Raw genomic sequence first — 24,580 nt, forward strand, 5'->3', positions numbered from 1 at the left:
CAAAATATAGGAACAAGTAAACTGTTTTCAAATAAAAAAACAAAACTAGGAAAGAAACAATAAAGTAAACCCACAGAAAGTAGTAGGAATTGGCAAAGCTAAAGCGAGAAATTAATAAAATAGAAAATAAGCAAGAAATGGGTTTTGTGAATCAAAAATTTTAATTCTTCAAACAAAATAAAATAGAGAAATGTCCAATAATTCTAAAAGAAGGGCACAAATATGTGACTTTTGAAATACTAGAGGGATTATAATCACAGAGGAGATTTAAAAATTGTGTTCAACACTGTATCAATAAACATAATCCAAATGAAACTTCCTTAATTTGGTAGAAGATATCTACCATAAAACTACAGTAGACATCATACTTAATGGTAAAAATTAGATGCATGTTGACAAAAGCAGGTAAGAGAGAGAATACATACTATCCCAGTTACTATTCACAATTGCTGTGAATTCTAGTTAATGAAGTAAGATCTGAAAAAGAATGAAAAGTATTAGAAAGGAAGGAACAAAATGAGTCTTCCTTGAAGACGATATGAAAAAAAATTCATGAAATGCAAGACAATCTACTGAAAAAAAAGCTGTTACTAAGAGAGTTCAGTAGAGCAGCCAACTAAAGATTTTCTTTTTAAATTAGCAATAACTCTTCTACTGTCCAACAATAGCCAATTAGAGAATAAAAGAGAGTTCATTCATAATAGTCACAAAAACTATAAAATATATCCAGCATGAACCTTAACAGAAAGTGTAGAAGACTCATATAAAGAAAATTATTGAACTCTCCTGACTGTATAAAATTCAACTTGATTAGGAAGACATGTCATAGATGGGACGTCTCCCCATATTAATTTTGGAATACGATGCTAGCCCAATAACATTTTAAACATTAAAATTGACAAGCCAATTGTAAAAATTTTTTGGAAGAGAACATGTGTGCAAATAACTGAGATATTTTGTAAAAGGTTACCACAGGGAGGGACTTGCCCTACCAGGTGTTAAAATAAACTATGAAGTTACTACATGGGATTAGCACAGGTGTAAACAGATCAGTGAGACAGAGTGTATGAATGCACAAACCTTTCTGTTTCTAGTTAACAATCCTTTAACAAAATATTCTCACAGGTAAAATAGAGACACATACCAGGATTGCAACATTATATAGTAGGGAAAAAACTGAAACAACCTATGTCCATCAGTGGGAGAATGATTAAATAAATTATGGCACCTCTAGCTGGGGAATAGGAATACTATACAACTATTAAAAGAGTGAAGATCCAAACACACTGACATGGAAAGATGTATATAATATATTGCTGAATTGAAAAAAAAATCTAGGGATAGGATTAGATAAATAGTGTGATAATATTTATATTAGAGCACACAAATAAAACTATACATCTGTGTGTATATACACATACAGGTTTCCCCCACTATTCAGAAGTTTGCTTTACGCCAGTTTGCTTTTATGAAATATGTACATTAGTACCTGTTTTCACCAATGGAAAGAAATCTGAGGAGGATTTTTGCTTTTACGAAAAAGGACAAAAAGGGAAAATAGTGTTCAGCATTAGTTTTGCGGTGAGCTGCTATAGAGGCTAAGCAGTCAAGCCTACTGTCGTATTTTAAGCCTTCCACATCAGCCACAACAGACGATGAACCCTGACCTTCGACATTGAGGCAGACAGACATAGAAGTTTAGACTTTAGTGACCTGCCTGCCCTGATGGATTCAGACAATGATGAGATGTTAACATCTCTCTCCTACACCCCAGTCTCCTGTACCTCCCACCACCCCAACCTCCGAGGACTCAGTCTAACACCCTGTCATCACCACCACCACCACCTCTCAGCCTTCCAGTGTGCTCGCTGTCTTCCTCATTCTGGTAAGTGAAACTACACTGTACATACATTATTTCTACTTTATATAGGCTGTGTATTTATCATATCATTCCTGCTTTTACTATACATTAGTGTTATTTTAGGTTTTATGTGTTATTTGGTATGATTTGGTAAGTTATTTTTGGGGTCTGGAAATGCTCAAAAAATTTTTCCATGTAAATTAATGGTAATTGCTTCTTCCCTTTATGCCATTTCAGCTTACCAAAGCTTTCATAGGAATGCTCTACTGCTATATAGCAGGGGAAACTTGTATGTGTACATCAGGAAAGGATTTGTAAGGACATATGTTAAACTCATAACAGAAATTAACTTGGCGATAGGGATGTGACACTGAGGGAAGGGTAAATCTCAATTTTGTCTTTTATGATAATCCTGTACTGTATTGTTTGAGGGTTAAAAATTTTCTAAGCGAAGAAAATGCAAAAAGGCTGTGCTTTAGAACATGTCTTATTGGAGAAGGGTTTTAAGGTGGTTCACAAGACAGTTGAAGAGTAAACTGACTGGATCCTGAACACTCAGCAGCTAGTGGAGGACTCAAAGAGGCTGAGGATACAAAGGCTGTCGCAGCTTAGAAGAAATGACTCTTGAATAGTACTGCCATTCTCTCTCACTGGACCTGCTGTTTATCCCCATCATACCTTTAGTCACTCAACTCGCTTCCACATTGTCACTTGCATGCAAAAAATGTTAATCCACTGAGTTTCATATCCTCTGGACATAACACCTTCTGCCTCTTCTAGTTGCTCTCATCTGCAAACTTTTGGCTTCACTCCTGTTACAAATCTTTTTGTTTCATGGAATTATATTACTTCAATCTAGTAATGAGGGTAGCCATCTCATGCTTATGATCAGATTAATTCTTCAATTAATTAAATGTGGAAAATAATTACATTCCCTAATACAATGCATTTTTCTTGGTAGACAAATATCTTTCCAGCTACAAGATGTAGGAGGAAATAAATAATAAGAGGGGTAAAAATAATACAAATTACTAAGTAATATGCACCCAGGCCCCATGAAGTCAGGTTTTTAAGTCTTGTGAAAAGATAGCCCAAGTGATCAAGTTCACACTATATTGACCCTGAGGGTTTTAATGTGCAAATGGAGGACTCTCCTCCCTAGGCGGGGCTACAATGCCGCTAGACATCTCCCTGGAATTCTTTGGCTTCCTCCCCTTCTGAGAAAGAAACTGGAGGTGATGGTTGGCAGAAGCACCAGCCTGTTCTTTGCAAAAGCAGATACACTACCAGCTCCTGAAAGGTCTTGGCAATCTCTGCAAGGAAAAATCCTTTTTTATTTTTAATTTTTAAAAGCCATCAAATGAAGAGCAGTTAAACAATTTACTATTACAAGCCTTTCCAAGGAGGAATTAGGGTGCCGGTTTCTAATCTATTAGGGAACAAGGTGGGAAGAGAGGTGGGGAAGGGCACAATCCAAACCAGGGTACCTCCCACACGCACTGAAGCCACTACTGCAGCATCTTTTTTTTTAATTTTTATTTTTCTGTGAGGAGGACTAGCCCTGAGCTAACATCCGATGCCAATCCTCCCCTTTTTTCTTGAGGAAGATTGGCCCTGGGCTAACATCCATGTCCATCTTTCTCTATTTTATATGGGACACTGCCACAGCATGGCTTGACAAGCGGTGCGTCGGTGCGCACCTGGGATCTGAACCTGCAAACCCCAGGCCGCTGAAGCGGAGCGCGTGCACTTAACCGCTTGCGACGCAGGGCAGGCCCCTGCAGCATCTTGTAATTGGCAAAGCCCAAAGTGTGACCACTTCAAGGCTCGCTTTTTTAAAAGAGCCAGAAAATAATTCATCCTGTGGATGGAAAACAGATGCTGCATTACACCTGTTAGAGGATACCTTCCTATCCACCCCCAAGCCTGCAAAGAGCAGCAAAATCACCTTTGAAAATATTTTCTGCTTTGGGACTGCAGAGAAATGACATATCCTCTGCAAATGGGAGCTCCAGGCAGGTTACCCAAGGCAGTGAGGAGAAAATGTGGAATAAAGGTCCGGCAATTGTCCAAAGCATCCGAAATACCTCGTTTTGCTCCGTAAGTCATGAAAATTAGTGAGGTGGGACCAAAGAATGCAAGCCTCTTTGAATCCAAGGAGAAAACACCTACAAAGAGATAGTAGCTCTCTTAGCCCCATATTCTGGCATTCAGGGGAGCTGCAGGCAGAAAAATTCAGCGGGTCTCGCTCAAAACTGTTTCCTGGGTTTTAAGCTGAAATGGACACTTTCAGTCTCCAGGTTGTGATGGCAATTGGCCTAGAGCATGGCCCCCAGAGTCTGAAGAAGGCTTATAAAGAGATACTCTTAAAAGATTTCTGGCTATCAATGAACTCTTAGAAAAACATGTTGATGAGTTGAGTGTAAGCAAGTGAGACACAGAAGGATTTAGATTTTCTTCAAACACTGGCTTAAGCACGAATGAGGAAAACATCTAGTTGTCAAAATAGGCTTGAGGTTTTGCTGAACCCAGAAATTCTGGACAGCATTGTGAGATGTTTTTGCCAAATCTTAAATACTGCAGGGTTAAGCCTTCCCTCTAACCAATTAGATAATTGCCATTTCATTCTGTGGATTTCTCAATTGTTTCTTCTTCTTTTTTAAAGCAAACAAAATAATTAGCCTTGTCTCAGGGTAATTTTGCTAGTATTTCCATAATTAAATAATTACTTTAACCCTGAATTAAAAACTGTCCTGCTGTCTCTGGGTACAGTAGGCTGCCAGCTGTTTTAAATAACCCTTGAGAGTGGTCAGGTTAAGGATTCAATTTATGACCTTATAAATTAACGCAAGGAAACCTACTCCATAATGCAACAGACAGTTCTATTTATAATGCTTAATTAATCCTCTCCAGTCACTAACAAAACCCACTTGTGACCTTTCATTTCAACCTCACCCAAATGCAAGTCTCCTGAGATGAGACGTGTTAATATGTGAATGCTGATAGAATTTGCTGGCATTATGGACAAGTATTAAATAGCTGACAGTCTGGATAAATTAGCTCCTGGTAGCTCACTAATCAAATGTAAAAAGAAAATGTCAAGTTGGACAGCATTGATGAAACCCTTCATCAAAACCCTGAGCTAGAGAGAGGTAGAAAGAGAGGAAAATGCCCACGTCTGACATTGCCTGCACACACTTACTTTGAATTTCAGGAAGTCTTGGCAGATGAGGCAACCAAGAGAAAATATCAGAGTTGTATCAAAGGATGGCTGTGGGAGGCCATTCTAGGTGGTTTCATTTATCTGCTGCTGTTAATACCCTAAGGCTGCCTTTTCTTAGATTGGTACAGAAAACCCAAGGTGATAACCAATTCAATGCTGTCTTACCTAAGGTATTACAAACAGAGTAGAATTACCTGGAAAATTCCTGTGGGCAGAGTAATAATGTTTGCAGACATAGGAAGATCTCCTGGGATCGGCCCTGGGAAGGAGAAGGGAAGCTCATACACTACTTGGACATTTTTGTGGCCCAAGGGAGCGTTAGTGACCTGAACCCAGAAATTCTGCCTTGTGGCTGGGCATCTTGGAATCTGCCTGGAGAACTTTATTGGGTTTTAGGACTGATCAGGGTATTTCCATATGTCCTCATGAAACAGGAAAATAGATTTTTTTCCTTTTTTGTCCATGCTATTCAAGAGTCAACATAAATGATACTTCTGGATCTGAGCCTTTAGGAAAGTTCCTTAATCTCACTGCCTCAGTTTTCTTATCTGCAAAGTGGGAATCAGAATGAAGTGTACCTCACAGAGTTGTTGTGAAAATTAAATAGAGTTAATACATATAAAGGCTTTAAACAGTGCCTGGCACATAGTAGGTACTATGTAAGCCTTGGCTGTTATCATCATAATATCTCCATAATATCTTTCTCCTCTGGGTTCTCTCTCTCCTTTCCCAGTGCTGCTATGGCAGCCAGGTCAGGTTGTCATGATCTCTCTCCTGGATAGCTTCCTAATTCATTTCCTTATTCTAAATCTCTATCTCTTCCAATACATCATACACAGTATTGCCAATTAATCTTTCAAAAGTCTATCTCTGATCTTGTCCCTGTCATATTCGATGGTCTGCAGAGTTCATCAAAGTCAAAACCCCTTAACCTTGATTTCAAGCCTCATTCTACCCCTACCTCCTGACCCAAGTTGCACTCTCTAATCTACATTTCACTGCACCATCTCATGAACTCTTCCCTCCCATGGAGCCACGCTATTTTCTATTCCTTGTACATGTTCCCTTATTCTCCTTACTCGTCCCAGCATGTCCTTGCTTTTATACTTGTGCTCACTGTTCTGTCCACATAGAGTTTACTTCCCTCCCAGTATCTTCTGGTTCAAATCCTAGCCATCCTTGAAAGTCAGGCTCAAATGCCACCTACACCCTGGGGCCTTTCTGATCCTATCATTTTACCATCCCTCTTTCTTTTCTGACCTCCAGTGCACTTTATCTGTTTTTTTTTTTTAATCCTCAACCTAGTTACCTGCTATTACAGCTATCAATTTATATGCCCCCTATTTAGTATGTTCTGTATCCCAGCCTCTAAGCTCCTTAGATCAAGCCTAATCTTCAGTGTGTCCTACTCAGTCCTGTTCCTAATCCTATGCTATGCATGGAGCAGGCCCTCTGCAAACAGGAATGGAATATTAATATTAATTGAGGGGCTTGGAATGACAGCCTGGTCTTGTGGTTCATCATTTCTGGACTTAGTTACCTTATTGCTCAGTACATGAGTGCCTATGGAAATATTTCAACTCCAAAAGTGAATGGGATGAAAAAAATCTTATCGGCAGGAAAAACAAAAACACAAAAATGCATAATTGATCTCCAGACAATGGACTGTTTTTTAAGAAGGAGCGATGAAAAGGTATCTGGAGCCCAGTACCTTTATATCTGGTTACGACAGCTGCGTTGACACTAAGAGGCTCTTGAAAGCTGACAGTGAGTGATGTGCTGCTGGTTACCATAAGACAGGCATTGGTTGGCACCTCTGGGGCTCCTGGGACAGAAGGAAAAACACAAGGATCTTAACATAGCAAATCCTTTTCAAACAATGTTCCTGCCTCTTCAAAGGATACTCTGAAACACACTGTGGAAGCATTTGTTTGTAGAGCCTAATAGCTTTTGCTTTTGAACATTTTCATTAGAAGTCTCAATAGTCTTTATTTGTTGCCATTGTGGTCTCATTTAAGCATTAGAACATCTTCTGAAGGGGTAAATAATACCAGTTAAACCTTCCCAAGGTATCCTGGAAACACAACAGGAGACTGGGCTGGACTAGCGGAAGGGAGGCCAGAAAGTGTTAGCAGGAACCAATGTTGTAGGTAGAGACCGTTCCATTTCATAAAGTACTTGTATGTAAAACATTTCATTGGAGCATTTTTGCAAGCCTGTTGGGTAGAAAGGGCAAGTAATAGCATCCCCACTTTTAGGATGAGGAAACTGCAGTCTAAAGAGGCCAAATTACTCGTTCAAGGACACAGTGAAGACACACAGCTAGGATGAAAGCCCATGGCTTCAGATGCCTGCTTCTGGGCTCTTCCCAGTATAGAATGGTAACTCGCCTTGCTCTCATGCTGCCTTTTATTACATCAACCTGTATTTTCTGAGAGAATTCATGGGCAAATATCATGCCCACTAACCTCAGGTTTTAAAGGACTCAATAAAGGACTCAATGGGGGCCGGCCTCGTGGCTTACCGGTTAAGTGCGTGCGCTCCACTACTGGCGGCCCGGGTTCAGATCCCGGGCGTGCACCGACGCACCACTTGTCCGGCCATGCTGAGGCCGCATCCCACATACAGCAACTAGAAGGATGTGCAACTATGACATACAACTGTCTACTGGGGCTTTGGGGAGAAAGGGGAGAAAAAAGGGAGGAGGATTGACAATAGATGTTAGCTCAGGGCCGGTCTTCCTCAGCAAAAAGAGGAGGATTGGCATGGATGTTAGCTCAGGGCTGATCTTCCTCACAAAAAAACAGGCTTGATTTAAAGGACTCAATGGTTTTAGGTATTAACACCCAGAAAGTGTTTTGTAATTTTTAAAATTACAAAAAAAATGGCATCAAGTCTAAAAATATGACTGCTTCTAGTATTAATCTGTCCTAAATGAGGGACAATAGTAAGTGCATTTATTAAAACAATTGCTGAATGTCTTTAAAGAAAGGTATCAGCATTGCTGAAGAGATTGTTAATTTTGAAAGCAACCTTTCATTAATGTTGCTTAAGCTATTTGCTTCAAGTGAAAGAATTAGGCCTAGATTTGGTACTTACTATGCAGTACTACTTTAGAAAACAAGATTTTCACTGCCTTTGGTCTTTATCTATATCACAAAACAGAGGCAGATAATTTCCAAACTAGTGAACTGATCTTTCCCTTATATTTAAATTTTCAAGCCTAATTTTTTGTTGTTGTTTGAATAAGATCTCCCTTTGGAATAAGATTTTAATATTTCACAAGTGTTTGAATTTTGTCTATTTTTTATATTAGGGGTTGCACTAAGCGGTACCTTCCAGCGCTAATGAGTATTATCCAGAAATAAAGCTTTGCTTAAAATAAAGAAAAAATTGGTAAGGAGAATAGAAGTGCAAACAAGAGCATAATTCATGGGTTGACTGACTCCTTCTCTGTTGCCTTTATTAACTGACGGTCAGTTTATATAAGCTCTGTATAAAAAAATGCAGTAGAGAGTTGAAAACAACTTAAACTTGGGCTTGAAGCAGAAACTGGACAAATAGGCAAACAAATATTTTTCCACCTCCACATCCCAAAATATAGCCAGTTAGGGCATCAGACCATTCAGGTCATTAGGCATTAGGGCATATCGGGTGTAAAGTGCTAGATGAGTGTGACATGGTGGAGGGAGGCCAGCAGCACTGAAGCCTCATGGCTGTGCTCAGAGAAACTATCAGGAGCCAGAAAATCAAGCAAGACAAAAGATCCTTTTACAGTCTCCCAGAATCCTTGCTCCAAATAGGCTGACAACGGCCATCCATGACCCTGTAGAGTTGCAAAAAATCAGTAAAAGAAGGCCTGCCTCAAACCAACCTGGCTTCTAGTTAAATGTAGAAGTCCTCTGCTTATACTCACTGGCATGTTCGAAGCCCGTTTTCATGCGTTTGTAGAGCCGGTACCTCCACTCCCAAGCTTTCAGCTGTTTCTCTTTCTCTGTGTTGTCCAGACTGAATCCTTCATTCTCCACCTGAGCAGACAGTTCACTCACCCTTTCCTGGGCTTCTTGCACCAGCGTGTTGAGGTGCATTGCTCGGCTTTCCAGATTGACAACTGAAGGGATAGAAATGGGGTGACTCCTTTTTCTTTCTGGGGTAATGCTGCTTCATTGGCGGGATATCTAAGAGTCTACTATGGGTTTTTAAAAATGCCTGGGGAAAGTGGGATCTATGTTCTTTATTAACTATCTTGTTACAATAAGGTCTAATTAGTGACATTTATGACTAGATGAAATGGTAAATCCATCAATTAAGATACTCCTATTGCCCTTTGGCCTTCTTGTCACATGCACCCCAAATAGCTGCTTAGCACAGTCAATTAGAATGCCACTATCAAGTACCCATGAGGACCACTTCTAATCCAGATTGCACACGTTTGTTTCCATGGTCGTTAGAGGGACAACACTTAGAGCCAAAAGCTCTGTAGGGCTAGAAAGGCCCTAGGGAAAGATATCCATGAGGCAAGTTGCATTCTGCCAAAGTTGTTTGGTCATTTTTTCTTTTTTTTGGTAGAACCTGAATCAGATATTCTGCTCTTATCACATTTTGCCCAGCTCATAGAGGTTTTTGTATGTATGTCTTAGTGGCATAATTTTGTTTTTATTAATCAGTTTATTTATTGCTAACAAAGTGTTCCACTACTGCTGCCACAGTAGAGGTAGTAAGTTCTGATGGCTGGATGACATGGGTGTGATGAGACGTTGATCTTTGATCAGTTTGCTCTTTGATTGTGGTCTGATGGTGGGAATGGTCTCCAGAGATGCCCATGCCCTGGAGAGCAAGTTGTACTAGCTCCTCTTGCTGAGAGAGGTTATACAGCTTGATGTTTCTGTTTTACTCAATGCGTGATAGTCTTTACTTGATTTACATCATGTTGTTTACCTAGCTCGCCCTTGTGTGAGTGAGCGTTTGTGTCAATGATAGAACGTTTCACATTCTTGTGTCAGGTTGGGAGGCTGCTGCTTGCGGTTTACTCGTGGCTATCACGCATGTGAGGGCCTGCCTACGAGGTCAGTTGGTCACTTTGGTGGAGCCCTTCCTGGTTAGTGATAAAGAGGAGAAGATAGCCTTTGCAAATCTGTCACTGACACGTGTTGGACACTCTCTGTGACCAAAATGATATTTCCCTCTGGTGGGTGGGAAAGAAATCCAGCCATTTCATTCTTCTAATTAAGGGGGAAAATATGAAGATAACTGAAGTGAAAAGTTGTTAGGTATATTTTGATATGGAAATTAGGTGGTTATATATTCATATTCTCTGTGTTCATAGGCATGTTTGCGTTAATTACAGGAAATGAGTACTAATTTATTATTGCCCCTGCTTACCATCAGTTTAAATTTATTTACAGATGAGGTCAATGAAAAATTAGTTGAGTCTTTTTTCTTTTTCTTTATTTCTTCTTTCTTTTTAAAGTTGCTGTTTAGAACACTCAGGACTGTGTTTTGCTGCAGATTTGTCATGGTTAATGAATGTTGCTGTAGCAGTCAATCATGTACTCTAAATACTGTCACACTTTTTTTTTAAAGCCTCAGTCATGAGCCATGACAGAAAAATAAACAAATAAATATAAAGCTAAAAAACTCTTTCACTGAGCAGCTACACTATGCAGAATCCCCCGGGAAGGCTAAAGGAGGCCAGAATAAATGATAATATAAGTGCTGTGGACATAGGGAAGCAATGATGGTGTATGAACATGGAGGTTCTGGAGAAAAAAAATACGCATACACACACGCGGGCGCATACTCCAGTGGAAAAATTGGCAATATTAGTAGCCTCAAGGTGCAATTTCCTGGAGCAGTGAGATTGACAAGTCAGTACTAAATGCTGTTAATTTAACTAACTTCAGATTAATGGTAGAGTCTGCTATGACTGAAGCCCTCAAACACAGTCTCATTATAGCCTTGCTGGGAAGGTCCTAAATATAGGCATTGACAGTTTAAAACAAATTCGTATACATTTGTGTATTTTTAGACATAGGTTAGGCGTCAGAGTTTGTGTCACAGTTTTCAGGTTGATTAATTGACCCAGTAACTGCACCCTCTACCCACTCCCCCCTCCTTCCACTCCAAATTATAGAGAAAATGGGGGAATTGTCCTTGCTAAGTCATTCAGTGAGCTTTTTATTGTAAGCCTGATGTTTGAATTGCATGCATGCGTCAACACTTGGGTGATAGACACATGATTTATAAAAATAAATTTTTCTAATACTATGAAATCCCCCCTATTAATTTTTATATCCACAATAGTTATTACTGGTGTGAATTCCAGGTGGCATTTCAGATGGACAGCTTCTCTTGAGCTCCCCCTGACATTTTTCCTGCTTTCCCTAGCACAACACACTTTGTTTCTAGACTTGCCCTTTCCTCCTATGCTGTAGACTTGATGCTATTTGAGTTGTAGTGTAAAGGAATTCTGCATCTTCAACGTAAAGCATTTTGCCTCTTCATAGACTAACAAGGAAGATCCATACAATTTTATAGCCAAGTGAATTTTCCAAGATCATCTAGATCCCTGTGCTTCACAAACTGGGATACCTAAACTCCAACATAATACAGTGTCGGGGTGGGGGGTGGTGGGGGTACAGTGGGGGTCTCTGAAGGCACAGAATGAATATGGGCATCTTCCTGGAGCATCAAATTTTCCATGCAGATTGTGTGAAAGCACACTATTTAGAAATTAAAATGAACACTTCTATTATGGAGGAGAATGGAAAATTTTCCCCAAAAATGAGGACTTAAAAAAACGGGAAACTTTATAGAAATCTCTCCTTTTTTTTCCCCCCCAGGCTAAGTCCCAAGGTACCCCTGGGAATATACTCACTTGCCTCTGTTGTTAGAGGTAATTCCATGCACGAAGTGGAGGGGCACAGACTGAGCCAGTGGTTTCCAACCATTTCACCAAGCAAACCTTTTATTATTTTTTTCTATGGATTTTTTAATAGCTTAGTAAAATACTCTCTTTTGAAAGATTTTCTTTATTGACTACCAAATCAGCTGACCTATAAAGTAATCATTTTTCTCATTATTAATGACGTATACAACTGCCAATAGAAGTGTCTGTTCAGTATGAGATAATCAATCTAACAAACTGGGTTAATATATTTTAAGCCAAAGCAAGTAAATATGATAATTATGTTAGACTGTGTAGTTTTATCTTGAATAATGGTGTGAGAGGTTAGGGTTTTTGACGCCTTGAAAATTGTGCTGGGCATCCCATTCCTATTTTTGCCACCCCAGGATGAGAAGCTTTTCAACCGCTTATTTTAAAGATGAAGAAACTGAGACGGAGGGAGGTGGGATGATTATCCAAGATTTTCTTAAAAATGTTAAAAACTCAGCGACTTCCTCTAAACCAAATGGTAATGTAAATGAACCTATTATTTATGTATTGTAGTTTTCTAATGGCTATCTATTTGGCATAAGATTGGCGAACTCATTTTGGTTGGTTGGTTGGTTGGTTGGTTGGATATAGAAACTAGAAAGGCTATGTCTATTTTATGGTTGATTTTCCTGCCCATCTACTTCTCTTATTCTTGGATCCATTCCCTTTTCACTTCCACCCTCTGGTTATTTTCCCCTTGAGTCCAGAACTCCTGGATCTGTTTGCAAGGTTTGGTCTTTTCTCTCTTAATGCAATTATCCCTTCTCCAGCCAAGCAACTATCCCTTGGAGCAGCCACAGCCAGCACAATAGAGGGTCTGTGAGTGAGTGGTGAGCAGTCCGGCTGGGGCAAGACGACTCGGCGGGCTCCTGAAATAGGCTCCGTGCTATTGTGGTGTTTAATTATCAACAGCATTTCTACCACCCAGTGTTTCTGAGTGGGTATTTGTTATAAGACCTGCCCAGCTAATTAACTACAGGGGGGGAGCAGGGGGAGGAGCAGGAACTTGGTGTTCAAAGAATACAATTACAGTTACTGTTTAAATTCTGAGATAAATAATGATCAGACTGAGTGGATTTTCTTCACCATCAGAATCTAATCTACGGATCAACAACTACTTCCTTGCCTTACTATTTCTTAATTTCAGCCTTGCCCTACAATTGGTGAATTTGGGCCAGGTTGGTAATTGCCTAAAGCTTGAAAATATAATGAGGGTAAAATGAAACTAATTTCAATTTTTAACTGAGGCTTTTAGGGAACAATTCTTTGGCTTGCTTGAAGAAAATGAACACATTTGCCCATTACTAATGATATGCCATTTTGCAATTTAGCAACAACTTTTCTATTATTATCAGCATTTTCCTTATTTTTAATTGCTGAGGAAAACAAGGTACTAAGACAATCATTTAATCTCAGTGTTAGAAGGATCCTTACAACCAGCCTTAAGTGCCTCTTCTTATGGTACCGGGTCCTGTAATGATTTCCTCCATGATAGGAACTCACTACTCACCAAGGAAGCCTAGTCCATTTTCACTTTTAATGTTAATTTAAAAGAGTTTAATTTAATTTAAAAAAGTTTCCTTATCCTGAGCTGAAATCTGCTTTCCTGTTATTTCCAAAGGGGAGGCAAGATGGTAAAAGGGCTGTGGGGTCCTATAGATCAAGCATTGCCCCCTTTGAATGTGTGACCCTAACCGGTTACACTGCCATTTCAAGCTCAACTGTCTTATCTGTAAAAGTGGCATAATGATAGCACCCATCTCATAAGTTGTGATAAGTTAGTGATAATCTTTACGTAGATGGTTCTCAATTAGTGGAGGTTTATATTATTATTATTACACCCATTGGTCTATGTTATATTTTTTAGAGACACACACAAATAAATCAATTACCTGTTTTTATAAAATAGCTCTATGTTCTTCCATCAAAAAAAAAAAAAAATCTCTTGCCCCAGATAAAAATTTTCTGTTCCAGCTACCATTCAGAAATATATACTAAATGGTGTCAATTTCAACCCTATCTGTCATTTCAAAGAAGAAAACAAAGTCACTTAGGTATAAACCTTGCATTGTAAGCCAATATCCTCTGGGCAAACAAGAATAGCAGTTAATAAAATTTATCTTTGCTGATCCTAAGTGACAACCTTCTAACAACCTCACAATTGACTTATATTCAGATAGGAATGTCAAAAGAAATAATATAGAAGCATTCCAATAATTAAATGTTGTTTAATTCAGAAACTCTGATACCAGAAAAACTTAAAACATAAGTTTCAATTTACCTGTCTTGCTAAGGTTCAGGACTCAAAATTCACTTTGGCTTCACTTAGGTTTCAACCTGTTTTCTTATTTTTAGGTTTTCCCAAGGACTTTGAGAGTGTGGTTCCAAAAAGGTTTTAGAGATTTGGAGATTAAATGTTTCATTTTAATTATTGTGGAACTTTCTTCTCCTAGAACTCATTACACCATGGATATGGGGCTGTGGCATGTTCTTCCCTGCTACTTCCCAGGAGAACGTGGATTCAAAAAGTCCATATTATATAGTTTAGGTTGTAACTGTGGTTCTTTAAGAAGCCGGAGCCAATAACAGAGAGAGAGACTTCCTGTCCATGTCTCCCAAAGTCCAAGGGGCAAATGGACATCTTCTCTAAAACAAACACACAAAACACTTGAGGAAATTATTTAGAAAATCCAAAGCAGATCACCAAGTGATGTCATAGGGAGCTTAAGTATGAAACAAGATAACCATATCTTCTGCTAATATTCTCAGTGCTGTCCAGTAGAAATATAGTCTGAGCCACATCATTTAAAATTTCCTAGTAGTGACATTAAAAAAGCAAAAAGAAATAGGTGAAATTAATTTTAATATATTTTAGTTAACTCAGTAGATCCAAAATATTATCATTTCAACATGTAATCAATATAAAAGTTATTGAGACATTTTATATTCTTTTTTTTTTGTACTAAACCTCCAAAATTCAGTGTAAATTTTACATTTAGAACATATTTTGATTTGGACTAGACACATTTCAGGTACTCACTAGTCATATGTGGCTAGTAGTTCCTGTGTTGGATAGTGTAGTTTTAGAACAAAAAAGTTCTACAAACTTGAAAAAGTGCTTGTATTGGGTGGGGTTTTTGCAACACAAACTATACAACAGATGGGTAAGATATTTAAATTATTTACTAGAAACTTTTGGGTTGTTTTATTTTGTTTTTGAGAATTATATTGGCTAACAATTTTTTTGACCATTTACAAGGTACCAGGGAAATGTTTTAAACCTATTATTACATTTAATTCTCAACAGTGCTAGATAGGTAGTGGAGTAGCCAGCCTTCAAGAGGTCCCCCAGTGATCTCTGTCTCCTGGTATTCACACCCTCATATACTGTACCAAGGTTGGTCTGTGTAATTAACAAGATTCAGCAGAAAATAATAACATGTAATTTCTGAGGTTAGGTTAAAAAGACACTGTTGCTTCAATCTTGGTTGGTCTCTCTCATTTGCTCTGGGTTAAGCCAACTGCCATGTCAGGGAGCAGCCCTATGAAGAGGCTTATGCAGGAGGGAACACAGGTCCTTTGCCATCAGTACTCTGAGTAAGCTTGGAAGTGGATTCTCTAGCTCAGTCAAGCCTTAAGACAATTGCAATGGTTACGTTGGGGGAAATTTAGGGACAGTAACCTAGATTGTGAGTGTGTGCACGTGCACATGTATGTGTTGGGTGGGCTGTCAAAGGTATCTTTTAACTTTACCTATAGTGTTTTAATTTTTGACAAGAAGAATATATTCTGTCTTGCATATATATATAAAAGTTACAAACAAAAGAATGAAAAGACAGCTATCAACTCTTGAAGAGGAGGTGACTGAAATTTAGGCTGTGGATGCCTGATATCAAAATAATTACTTGGAAACATAAAAAAAGATCAATGAAATGATATTAAGTAAAATCATTCCTGTCGAAATAAATAATATATTCACATCCTTAAAAAGAAAACCTTGGGAGTCATTCAATTCAACTAAACACATATTTATTGAGTGCCTACTGTTTGCTGGAGATATGGTGATGAGAATAAGACAGACAAGTTCTGCTCTTACAGAGTTTACATTCTAATGCAGGGGAGACAGAAAATAAGCAAATGAAAACACTGAGAAAAATGTATAGTGATAAGTGCTACGCAGAAAATTAAAATAACGTGATGTGATTAGAAAGTGACTTTAGACTTTGGACTTGGTGGCCAGAGAAAGCCACTCTTGAAGATGTGACATTTAAGCTGAAATGTTAGTAAGGAGTTGGCCATATAATGATCAAGATTAAAAGCATTCAAGCATTCCAAGCATAGGGAACAGTTAGTATAAAGGCCCTCTGGTAGGATAGTGTGGGGTGTTCAAGGGAGAGAAGGGAGGCTGGTGGGGCTGGCGTATCATGGGTGAGGGGTGAGCAGAATGAGATGAGGTTTGAGGAACAGGTTTGTGAGTCAGGGTGAGGATCTGTACACCTATTTTAATGAAGCAGATAAAAATATCTGGGGACTCATTTTAGAGACCTACCTAAGGTTCGTTCTTTCTATATTCTTAATGGTTGCAAATCTTTGTCCTTTGAGGGTGGATTTGATTTCAGGAAACCTCTCTAAATCATTTAAAGCCCAGTCTGGTGAACATGGAGGGTGATGACGCTGGGTAATGCTGTTTTGGAACAAAAATCAGGTGTGACTCTAAGCAACGAGTCAGATTTTCTCATAAACTGGCTCTGAGGACAAATCCAAAAGTGTTTAGAGCAATGGCAGCACTGTTGGAGCAAGTGTGGGGTCTCCCATGAGGACTATGTTAAAGGATAACATTCGTTTGGATTGTAGACTTTCTGCTGTGTTTGTTTACATAAAGCTAGCCTCATTAGTTTATAGTCACACCTCTTAGACGTGCCCTGAACCAGTCTCAGCACTTACACAAACCCTCAACTGCTGCAGAAACTAGTGGTGCATCCTGAAAAGTCTGCCAAAATTGTAACATTGGTGTCTGCACCATACTTGGATGACAGCTACTCTGCAATCGTACTTTGTGAAGTAACTGAACATAACTAATTCTGGGTGACATTTCCTAGTTCCACAGGCAGTATCCAAGAACAAGTGAGAGAGAGGAGTTCACAAAGAAATGCGGAGAGAGAGGAGAGGGTCTGGAGAAAAGGGAGCATGCAGCTACAGGAAAGGGCAGAAAGACTAAAAATGAGAAGCATTCCTCCATTCTTACTGGTCCGTATTGTTAAACAGTGTGAAAATAAAAACAACTGGACTATGGCAACAACCAAATTCTACAACAGTGCCTGGAAAACAACAATAACAACAACAACAAAAGGTACCCCACAGGATAAATTACTGGAAGACTTAAAGGTTTTTTCCATACATTGTGTGCGAGTGCACACGTGTGTGTGGATGTGTCTACCTGTGCTACACACATAATTTATGTGTGTGTATATGTGCTAAAATTTGATGCCTGTGAGTCCTAGAAACATAAGACAGGGCTTAAAATTTCAACTGAAAATTTCTGAGTACCTACTATGTGCCAGCTACTAGGGTCAGAAGATAAGACAATATCCATGTGAGTGACCAGATTTGCACATGGTAGGCATCCAAAAAGAACTAGTTTCTTCATGATTACTGTTTACAGGGCCTAAATGATGCCAAATAGATAGCAGCCTCAGAAAGGCAAGGCCCTCGTTGATGATTCAGCAAATTCCTCCTGGAGACTGTTGAACTGTGATTTGAGGGTGGGGGCAAGATATGAGTTAGTCAGAATAAGAGAGGGGTTTATGACTGGAGACTTCCATGTACAGAGACAAGTCTTTCTTAGATAGCAGTTGTTCAATTGAGCATGAGTCATGGTGACTGGGATACTGAATGGATGAAACAATCAAAGGCATAGCCCCCAGGGGTCCTGAGATGCCTCTGTACATTAGCTTTCCTAGATCTAGTCCTTTCAGATTCTGTGCCTGTTTCCTGAGCTCGGAACACCAGTCTGAGAGGAAGTACTTGGGATTCTACTTTAATAATGGCTGATGTTTTCTTCTAGAAGGAATGAGTATTATTACTTTGTGCTGCTTGCCTAAAGGTGGGAAAAACAGAAAAAATTCACCTAATAAAGATACTAAATTCATCTAATGAGCAGGCTGGGGTTCTGTATATATTTAATCTTGGGGCAATGTGCAAGTTTGGGTGGCCACGTCTGGGACTTTCCCTATGAATAAGGAAATGTGTATGGTTGAGTTTCAAGCCACGTTTATCAAGACCACTGCCATGTAGCTATATGATTGAGGGGCTAAAGACTGGAAAACAGGTTTGCGAGTTAAGTCTTGAAACTCTTCTGTGCCTTTGTGATTCCTGTTATGAAATGAGAATTATAGAGAACTTCCTTCTGAGTTGTGTTGGAATCCGGTTGGCACAGAGGAAAGAGTATTGGACTAGTTTTCAGAAGCTAATATGCTGGGGAAGGGAAGACAGGTGAGAAGCCCTCTTAGAAGCCCTGCACTCTGCTTTGAAGTATTTGACAGGCATTAGAAGAGGAACAGATGGAGAGTCAGGGAAGGAAGGAATTGAACATCTATGGTGTGATAGTGAGTGTGCTAATGCTTTTCCACAAATACCAAAGCACTTAATACAGAAGATCTGGATTCAAATCATGGCTCCACTACTTACTAGCTTTGTACCATTTGATGAATTATTTGACTTTTCTTATTCCAGTTTCCTCATTCATCAAAATGAGGATACTAACTCCTATCTCAAGCCACTTGTGAGGATCAAATGAGATAATGCAAGCAAAAGCATTTTTGCAATGTGTAAAACATTCTAAGAACTTAAGGCCTCATTGTTATTTTTCTTCTCTTATATCCTGCTTCTGCAGCTTCTGGGGAACAATTTGCAGCAGGTGTTTGCTTATCTGGTTCTGGCTGAAAGACTGTGCTTCTTCTCATGGGCTGGCTCATACTCATGCACAGAAGTAATTCTATTTCTTTTGTACTTGATATATAAAGTAAATTAAAAATTTCTGAAAACAGATTGTATTTTTCTATCCTGCCTCTCTCCAATGGGAATGGCACCTTAGTGCATAGAACAGAACAAAGAAAGACACCATAGGATTTTAGCAAACAGCACAAAGGGAAAGATTCAGGGGCCCAGTGGCCACAGCTCTCCATATTGGTTGTTTGGAAAGGTAGTAAGTTTGCACAGAAGGATCCCAGGCATTGGTGTCCCACAGACTTGGGCTTTAGTCCTTGACATCCCTATTCATTTGCTAGATGTGTGACCTTTGATTAGTCATTAATCAATCTGATTAACCTGTCAGAATTGAAAAGTCTTCTTCTTCAAAATGGAGTTAATGATATCATCCTGAAGGGCTAGTGTGAAAACCAGAGATAATGTATGTGGAGACTTCATAGGTACCCAATCAATATTCCTTTGCCATTTTTACACATACTGGAGTCTATACATGGTACTATCTCTGACTTCTTGGGTGGCCAAGGTGACTTAGGTGTCATATTTCCTGGAGGCAAAAACTTGGATTTATCTCTTACCATCCTTTACAACTTTGTGATGATAATTGTGGTTATCATCCTGGAGAGAATGAGAAAAAACAGAGATCTTTGGAATGAATTTGCTTTTGGTTTAAATAGATATTTAGTACTTGCGTTCTTTTATGGAGATTTAATTATGCACAAGGGGGCCTGGGGAGATTGAGAGTCCTACTGGTTTCACGGAAAATGCAGAATTCTTCATAGCCTCTCAGGTAAGTAGGACTAATGTTTCATCCAGCCCAGTGCAGGCAACATCTGGATGAATGGTCTCCTTGTTCCTATAGAATGGGGCTCAGTCTGCATTCTCTATGTTCAGACCCTCTGATTCTCTCTCCACTGCTCTCTCACTGGATCTTTGGGACAGACCTTATTGCAACATAATTGGAAGACAGCAAATAAGCCTTTTTGATTTCTTCGATCCTTATTTGCCCATCCCTTCAAATCCTCCAGTTCCACTGAAAAGAAGTGGCACTTTGATGATGGAGCTCTAATTGAAGAGCCCCGATTCTGCTGAACCAAATTCTTACTCTCTTTGACATGGATGTGGTGAGCTTAGCATTTATAAAATAAAGAGTTTTCTGATGCAAAGATCTGCCTCTGTACCTAGTCTTCGGGTGGTGGAGATTTATGAAATTTAGGAGCAGAGATGTGACCTCTAATTATATATTTGCTTGCTTCTCTTTCAGCCTTCTGGGTCTCACCACTTGGAAGTAAGTGAATCAGTATTAGTGAAACTAACAGTTTGATGAGTTTACTCTTTTCTTTTAGGAAACATAAAAACTGTGGCTCTGAGCCATTGTGGTCATTGGGTCAGAGAGTTTGCACCGAGAGGAATGTGAGTGCCTACCTCAGAATGTTGCTGTGAGGATTAAAGGAGTCAGTACATGTAAAGTGCTCAGAATAGTGCCTGGCACAGGGTAAGGGCTGTGAGATTTTATCTCCTCCCCTCCTGGGCAGGGTCTGCCATTGGCCCCAGAGCAGCTCCCTTTGGCAAGTACTATCAGCTCTACTTCAAAATACATCCAGAAAGAAGCCATTCACAAAAGACCACACATTATATAATTCCATTTATATGAAATGTCCAGAATAGGCAAATCTATAGAAACAGAAAGTAGATTAGTGATTGCCTAGGGCTGAGAGGAGAGGTTTGGGGAGTGATAGCTAAAGGGTATTGGGTTTCTTTTGGGGTGATGACAATGGTCTAAAATTGATTGCAGTGATGGCTGCACAACTCTATGTATATACTAAAAACTATTGAATTGTACACGTTAAGTGGGTGAATTGTATGGCATGTGAATTACATCTCAATAAAGCTGTTAAAAAATACGTCTAGAATTCCACCCCTGCACACTATCAATGTCACTACCATGCTAGTCCAAGCAACTGGCATCTGTCTCCTGGACCATGAAATAGCCTCCTAACCTGTCTTCCTAATTTCACAATTGCCCACCACTGTCCATTCTCCACAGAGCACTGTAGTGATCTTTTAAAATGTGAAGCAGAATATGTCATTCACCTGCTTAAACTGCTCCACTGTCTCCCCATCAAACTCACAATCAAAGTGAAACATCTTACCACGGCCTGTAAGATCCTGAATGATCTGGTCTCAGTGACTTCTTCCTCAGTGAACACTCTCCCTTTGTTCATTTTGTTCTTCAGATCTGGCAATCTCATTTCTGCCTGTCTCAGCACCTTTCTATTTGCCTTTCTATTCACTCTGCCTAGAATTTGACCCCACATCTTCTCATGGCTTGTTGCTTGATATCATGTAGGACTAGGCTCAAATGTCACCACATCAGAGCGACCTTCCTCGCCAAGCCCTGTTTAAAATAGTCTCCACTCCATCAATCGCTAGCCACTCATCCATTTTATTTTCTTCATAATATTTATCACTATTTGAGTTTATGTTTTAATTTATCTATTTACTTGCTTATTGGAAGTCTCCTCCACTACGATGTAAGTTCTATGGGAATAGGGATTTTGTCTTGCTTATCACTGCATTCCTAGGACCTAGAACAGTGCTCAGTCCTCAGTGTTTGTTGAATAAATGAATGAATAAATGAATGAATGAATGAAGCTACCATATTGACTGGACACAAAGACACTAACACACATCTATTCATTCTTTTCCTATGTGTACTTCCTATTCTATAGCCTCACTTGGTGTATTTCACATATTTAAAACTTGGGTTAAATTCTTAGGAGAAAGTTCCTTGGAGGCTCTTTTTCAATGGTATTCTAGAGGCTCTTTTTCAATGGTATGCTTAGACTGATAAACACTATCACTATTTGCATGAAAGTCCATGAAAACATGTAAAAGATTTCAAAGTCTATGCTTAGTCAACCATTCCTGCTCTAAAGCTCAGCAAAGGCTATCTCAGTGGCATAAAGCTGGGTCTAGCCTTAATAGTACATGTTTTTATTCTCAGGTTTACTTACAGTGTGGACTTTCTCGGGCCCCTGTCCTCAAAAGAATCCTAGCAATGGGGACATTGTTGGTCATGATGGCAATATCAAGGGGCGTCAGCCCCTCACTGTTAGGTGTGTTGAGATCTAGTTCTTCTGGTGTGTACTGATACAGAAGGATCTGCACAGCATCCATGTCCTGCTGTTCAACTGCTTCAAACATGGCTTCATTGCCCTGGAAGTTCTGGAGGAGAAGAACACAAGCAGGTTAGCACAATTTCATAGACTAGTGTGTCTTTGCAGCTTAGCTGTTTTGAATTTTAGTGACTGCTTCAGTGACTGCATTCCTACTTATAAGTGGTATAACTGCAATTTATCCCAAGGTCTCCAAAGTAAATACTGTGGTGGACCCTTCCTCCATCTTTTTAATGGGCATTACATAGATCTGTACATTTAGATGCGTTGAGACAATACAGTATAGCATGGCTAGTCTATAGATAATAGGAAATAGCAGCTTTTCTCAAACCAGTCTTCTGTGGAGTACTGTTCGATAGGTCATTAAAGGGTGTTCTATTAGAAAGTAGCATGTGGTCAAATAAATTTGGTAAGCATTGGATTAAACCAAGTTACTACCTTATTTTACTGTAAGACCTCTCAGGGCCTTTAATAATTTGAACATGCAATTATGACTCTCTTATAGGTGGGAAATATGACCTGTTTCAAATATTTGTTCACAGAACACATTTTTCATTACATTTGTTTTAACTGCCCCGGAATAATGTTCTACAGAACAGTTTGGGAAATGCTCGCATAGATAACGTAGCACAGGTAGTTTGAATTATGACTAGCTTAGAATTGAGAGTACACTTTCTCTTTTTCTCTCAAACTCATGCCCTCCCTCTCCACGCCCCATGTCGCTACTATTGCTCCGACCATTATCATCCCTTGCCTGGACCATGGCAATGACCTGCCTCTTACTAGTCTTAGTATCCTCTAGCCCATGCTCTTTATTGATACAAGAGTAGCCTTTCTAAAATATACGTTACATGTCCCCTCCCTATTACAAATCTCTAAGCTCCGCGTTGCCTGCAGGCTGACTCCCAAACTCCTATACTAAACTATACTTTCTCAACCCAGAGCCCCAACCAGTGAACACCTAGCATTTCTGAGCCCTCAGGTGAGGGGCTCAAGAGGTAGTGTCCAGGGGGGTTTCAGTGGCTGGATGGCAAATTGTTTTTGGGCCCAAGAGGGCCACAAGTTGAATACAGTAGTCCCCGCTTACCTGCGGTTTTGCTTTCCAAGGTTTCAGTTACCGTGGTCTGCAAATGTTTAAATGGAAAATTCCAGAAATAAACCATTCATGTTTTAAATTGCATGCTGTTCTGAGTAGTGTGAAGAAATATCATGCCATCCTGCTCCATCCCACCCAGGATGTGAATCATCCCTTTGTCCAGCATATCCACGCTGTATACATTGCCTGCCCCTTAATCACTTAGTCACTAGCTCATTTATGACACTGACTATCACTGTATAGCAGTGCTTGTGTTCAAGTAACCCTTATTTTACTTAATAATGGCCCCCAAATGAAAGAATAGTGATGCTGGTAATTTGGATATGCCAAAGAGAAGTTATTGTTGTTATTCTCTTACTGTGCCTAATTTATAAATTAAACTTTATCATAGGTATGTATGTATAGGAAAAAACATGGTATATATAGGGTTCAGTACTATCTGTGGTTTCAGCATCCACTGGGGGTCTTGGAAGTATTCCCGTGGATAAGAGGAGACTACTGTATTTACAGGATACAAATCACCTATAGAAAAAAATAGCTAAAGACAATATGGTTCTTTTGAAAAGTTCTTTCAGAGGATTAATAGTAAATAAAGGAGAAAAGCTTTGGAATTTTCTCTAATACATATTTCTGTAGCTCATGGGAGCAATACATATACTATTTACACATCTATGTGGTATCTTCTCCAAGAGTTGCTTGATCTTTAAAAATGTTAAAATACCATTGTATTTGACCTAGCATAGGGGTTGCCTGATTAAAATGTGGAAGGTCTTCAGTGACCAAATATTTAGGTTGGCAGATTTTATTTTTAGTCTCATCAAAAATCAGTTTTATCAAGGCTGCAGGCCGGCTTAGCTGAGTACATAACACGATTGAAATTTGAGGAAAATACAAAGCTATTATGCAAATGCTTGCTTTGACAACTGGGACCTAGGGGATAGAGCTATTTTGGTACACAGCTCTCTTTGCTAGAAGACATTCTGCTGAATGGAAAAGCATTTTGTCAACAATCTGCCAAACTGAAGAGCCTCTGATGCTTAGGCCATAACTCAGCCACAACCAAGCCCTCCCAGAAGATGAATTTGAAATGAGAAAACAAATTAGAAAACAAATGAGTGCAAAGTTAAAATGCTGCCCTGTCCACAGTTGTGTATTTGTTTGTGATTCTTAGTATGTCTAACTTCTCATGTGCCACATTTGCCCTCACTCTTAAGTCATTTCCTTCTCCACGCTTTTGTTGGCAAACTCGAGTATGCTTCTATCTGGAAAGGCTAGGGCTCATTTCTGTTTTAAGCTCAAA

General features: G+C 39.3%; 1 protein-coding gene across 1 annotated transcript in view; it reads right to left on the reverse strand.

The window, feature by feature from the left end:
- The window catches only part of ANKFN1 (ankyrin repeat and fibronectin type III domain containing 1), a 372,217-nt gene that overhangs the window by 108,982 nt on the left and 238,655 nt on the right, over positions 1 to 24,580 (reverse strand). The window contains exons 5-7 of the mRNA XM_014790626.2: positions 22,023 to 22,233; positions 9,001 to 9,195; positions 6,796 to 6,909 (exon numbers count right to left, since the gene is read on the reverse strand). Of these exons, the coding sequence (XP_014646112.2) occupies positions 6,796 to 6,909; positions 9,001 to 9,195; positions 22,023 to 22,233 (520 nt within the window). The remainder of the gene's footprint in view (positions 1 to 6,795; positions 6,910 to 9,000; positions 9,196 to 22,022; positions 22,234 to 24,580) is intronic.

Source organism: Ceratotherium simum, chromosome 16 (genome assembly GCF_057802395.1).
Source record: "Ceratotherium simum simum isolate JZ-2026a chromosome 16, ASM5780239v1, whole genome shotgun sequence".
In the NCBI taxonomy this organism is placed as follows: Eukaryota; Metazoa; Chordata; class Mammalia; order Perissodactyla; family Rhinocerotidae; genus Ceratotherium; species Ceratotherium simum.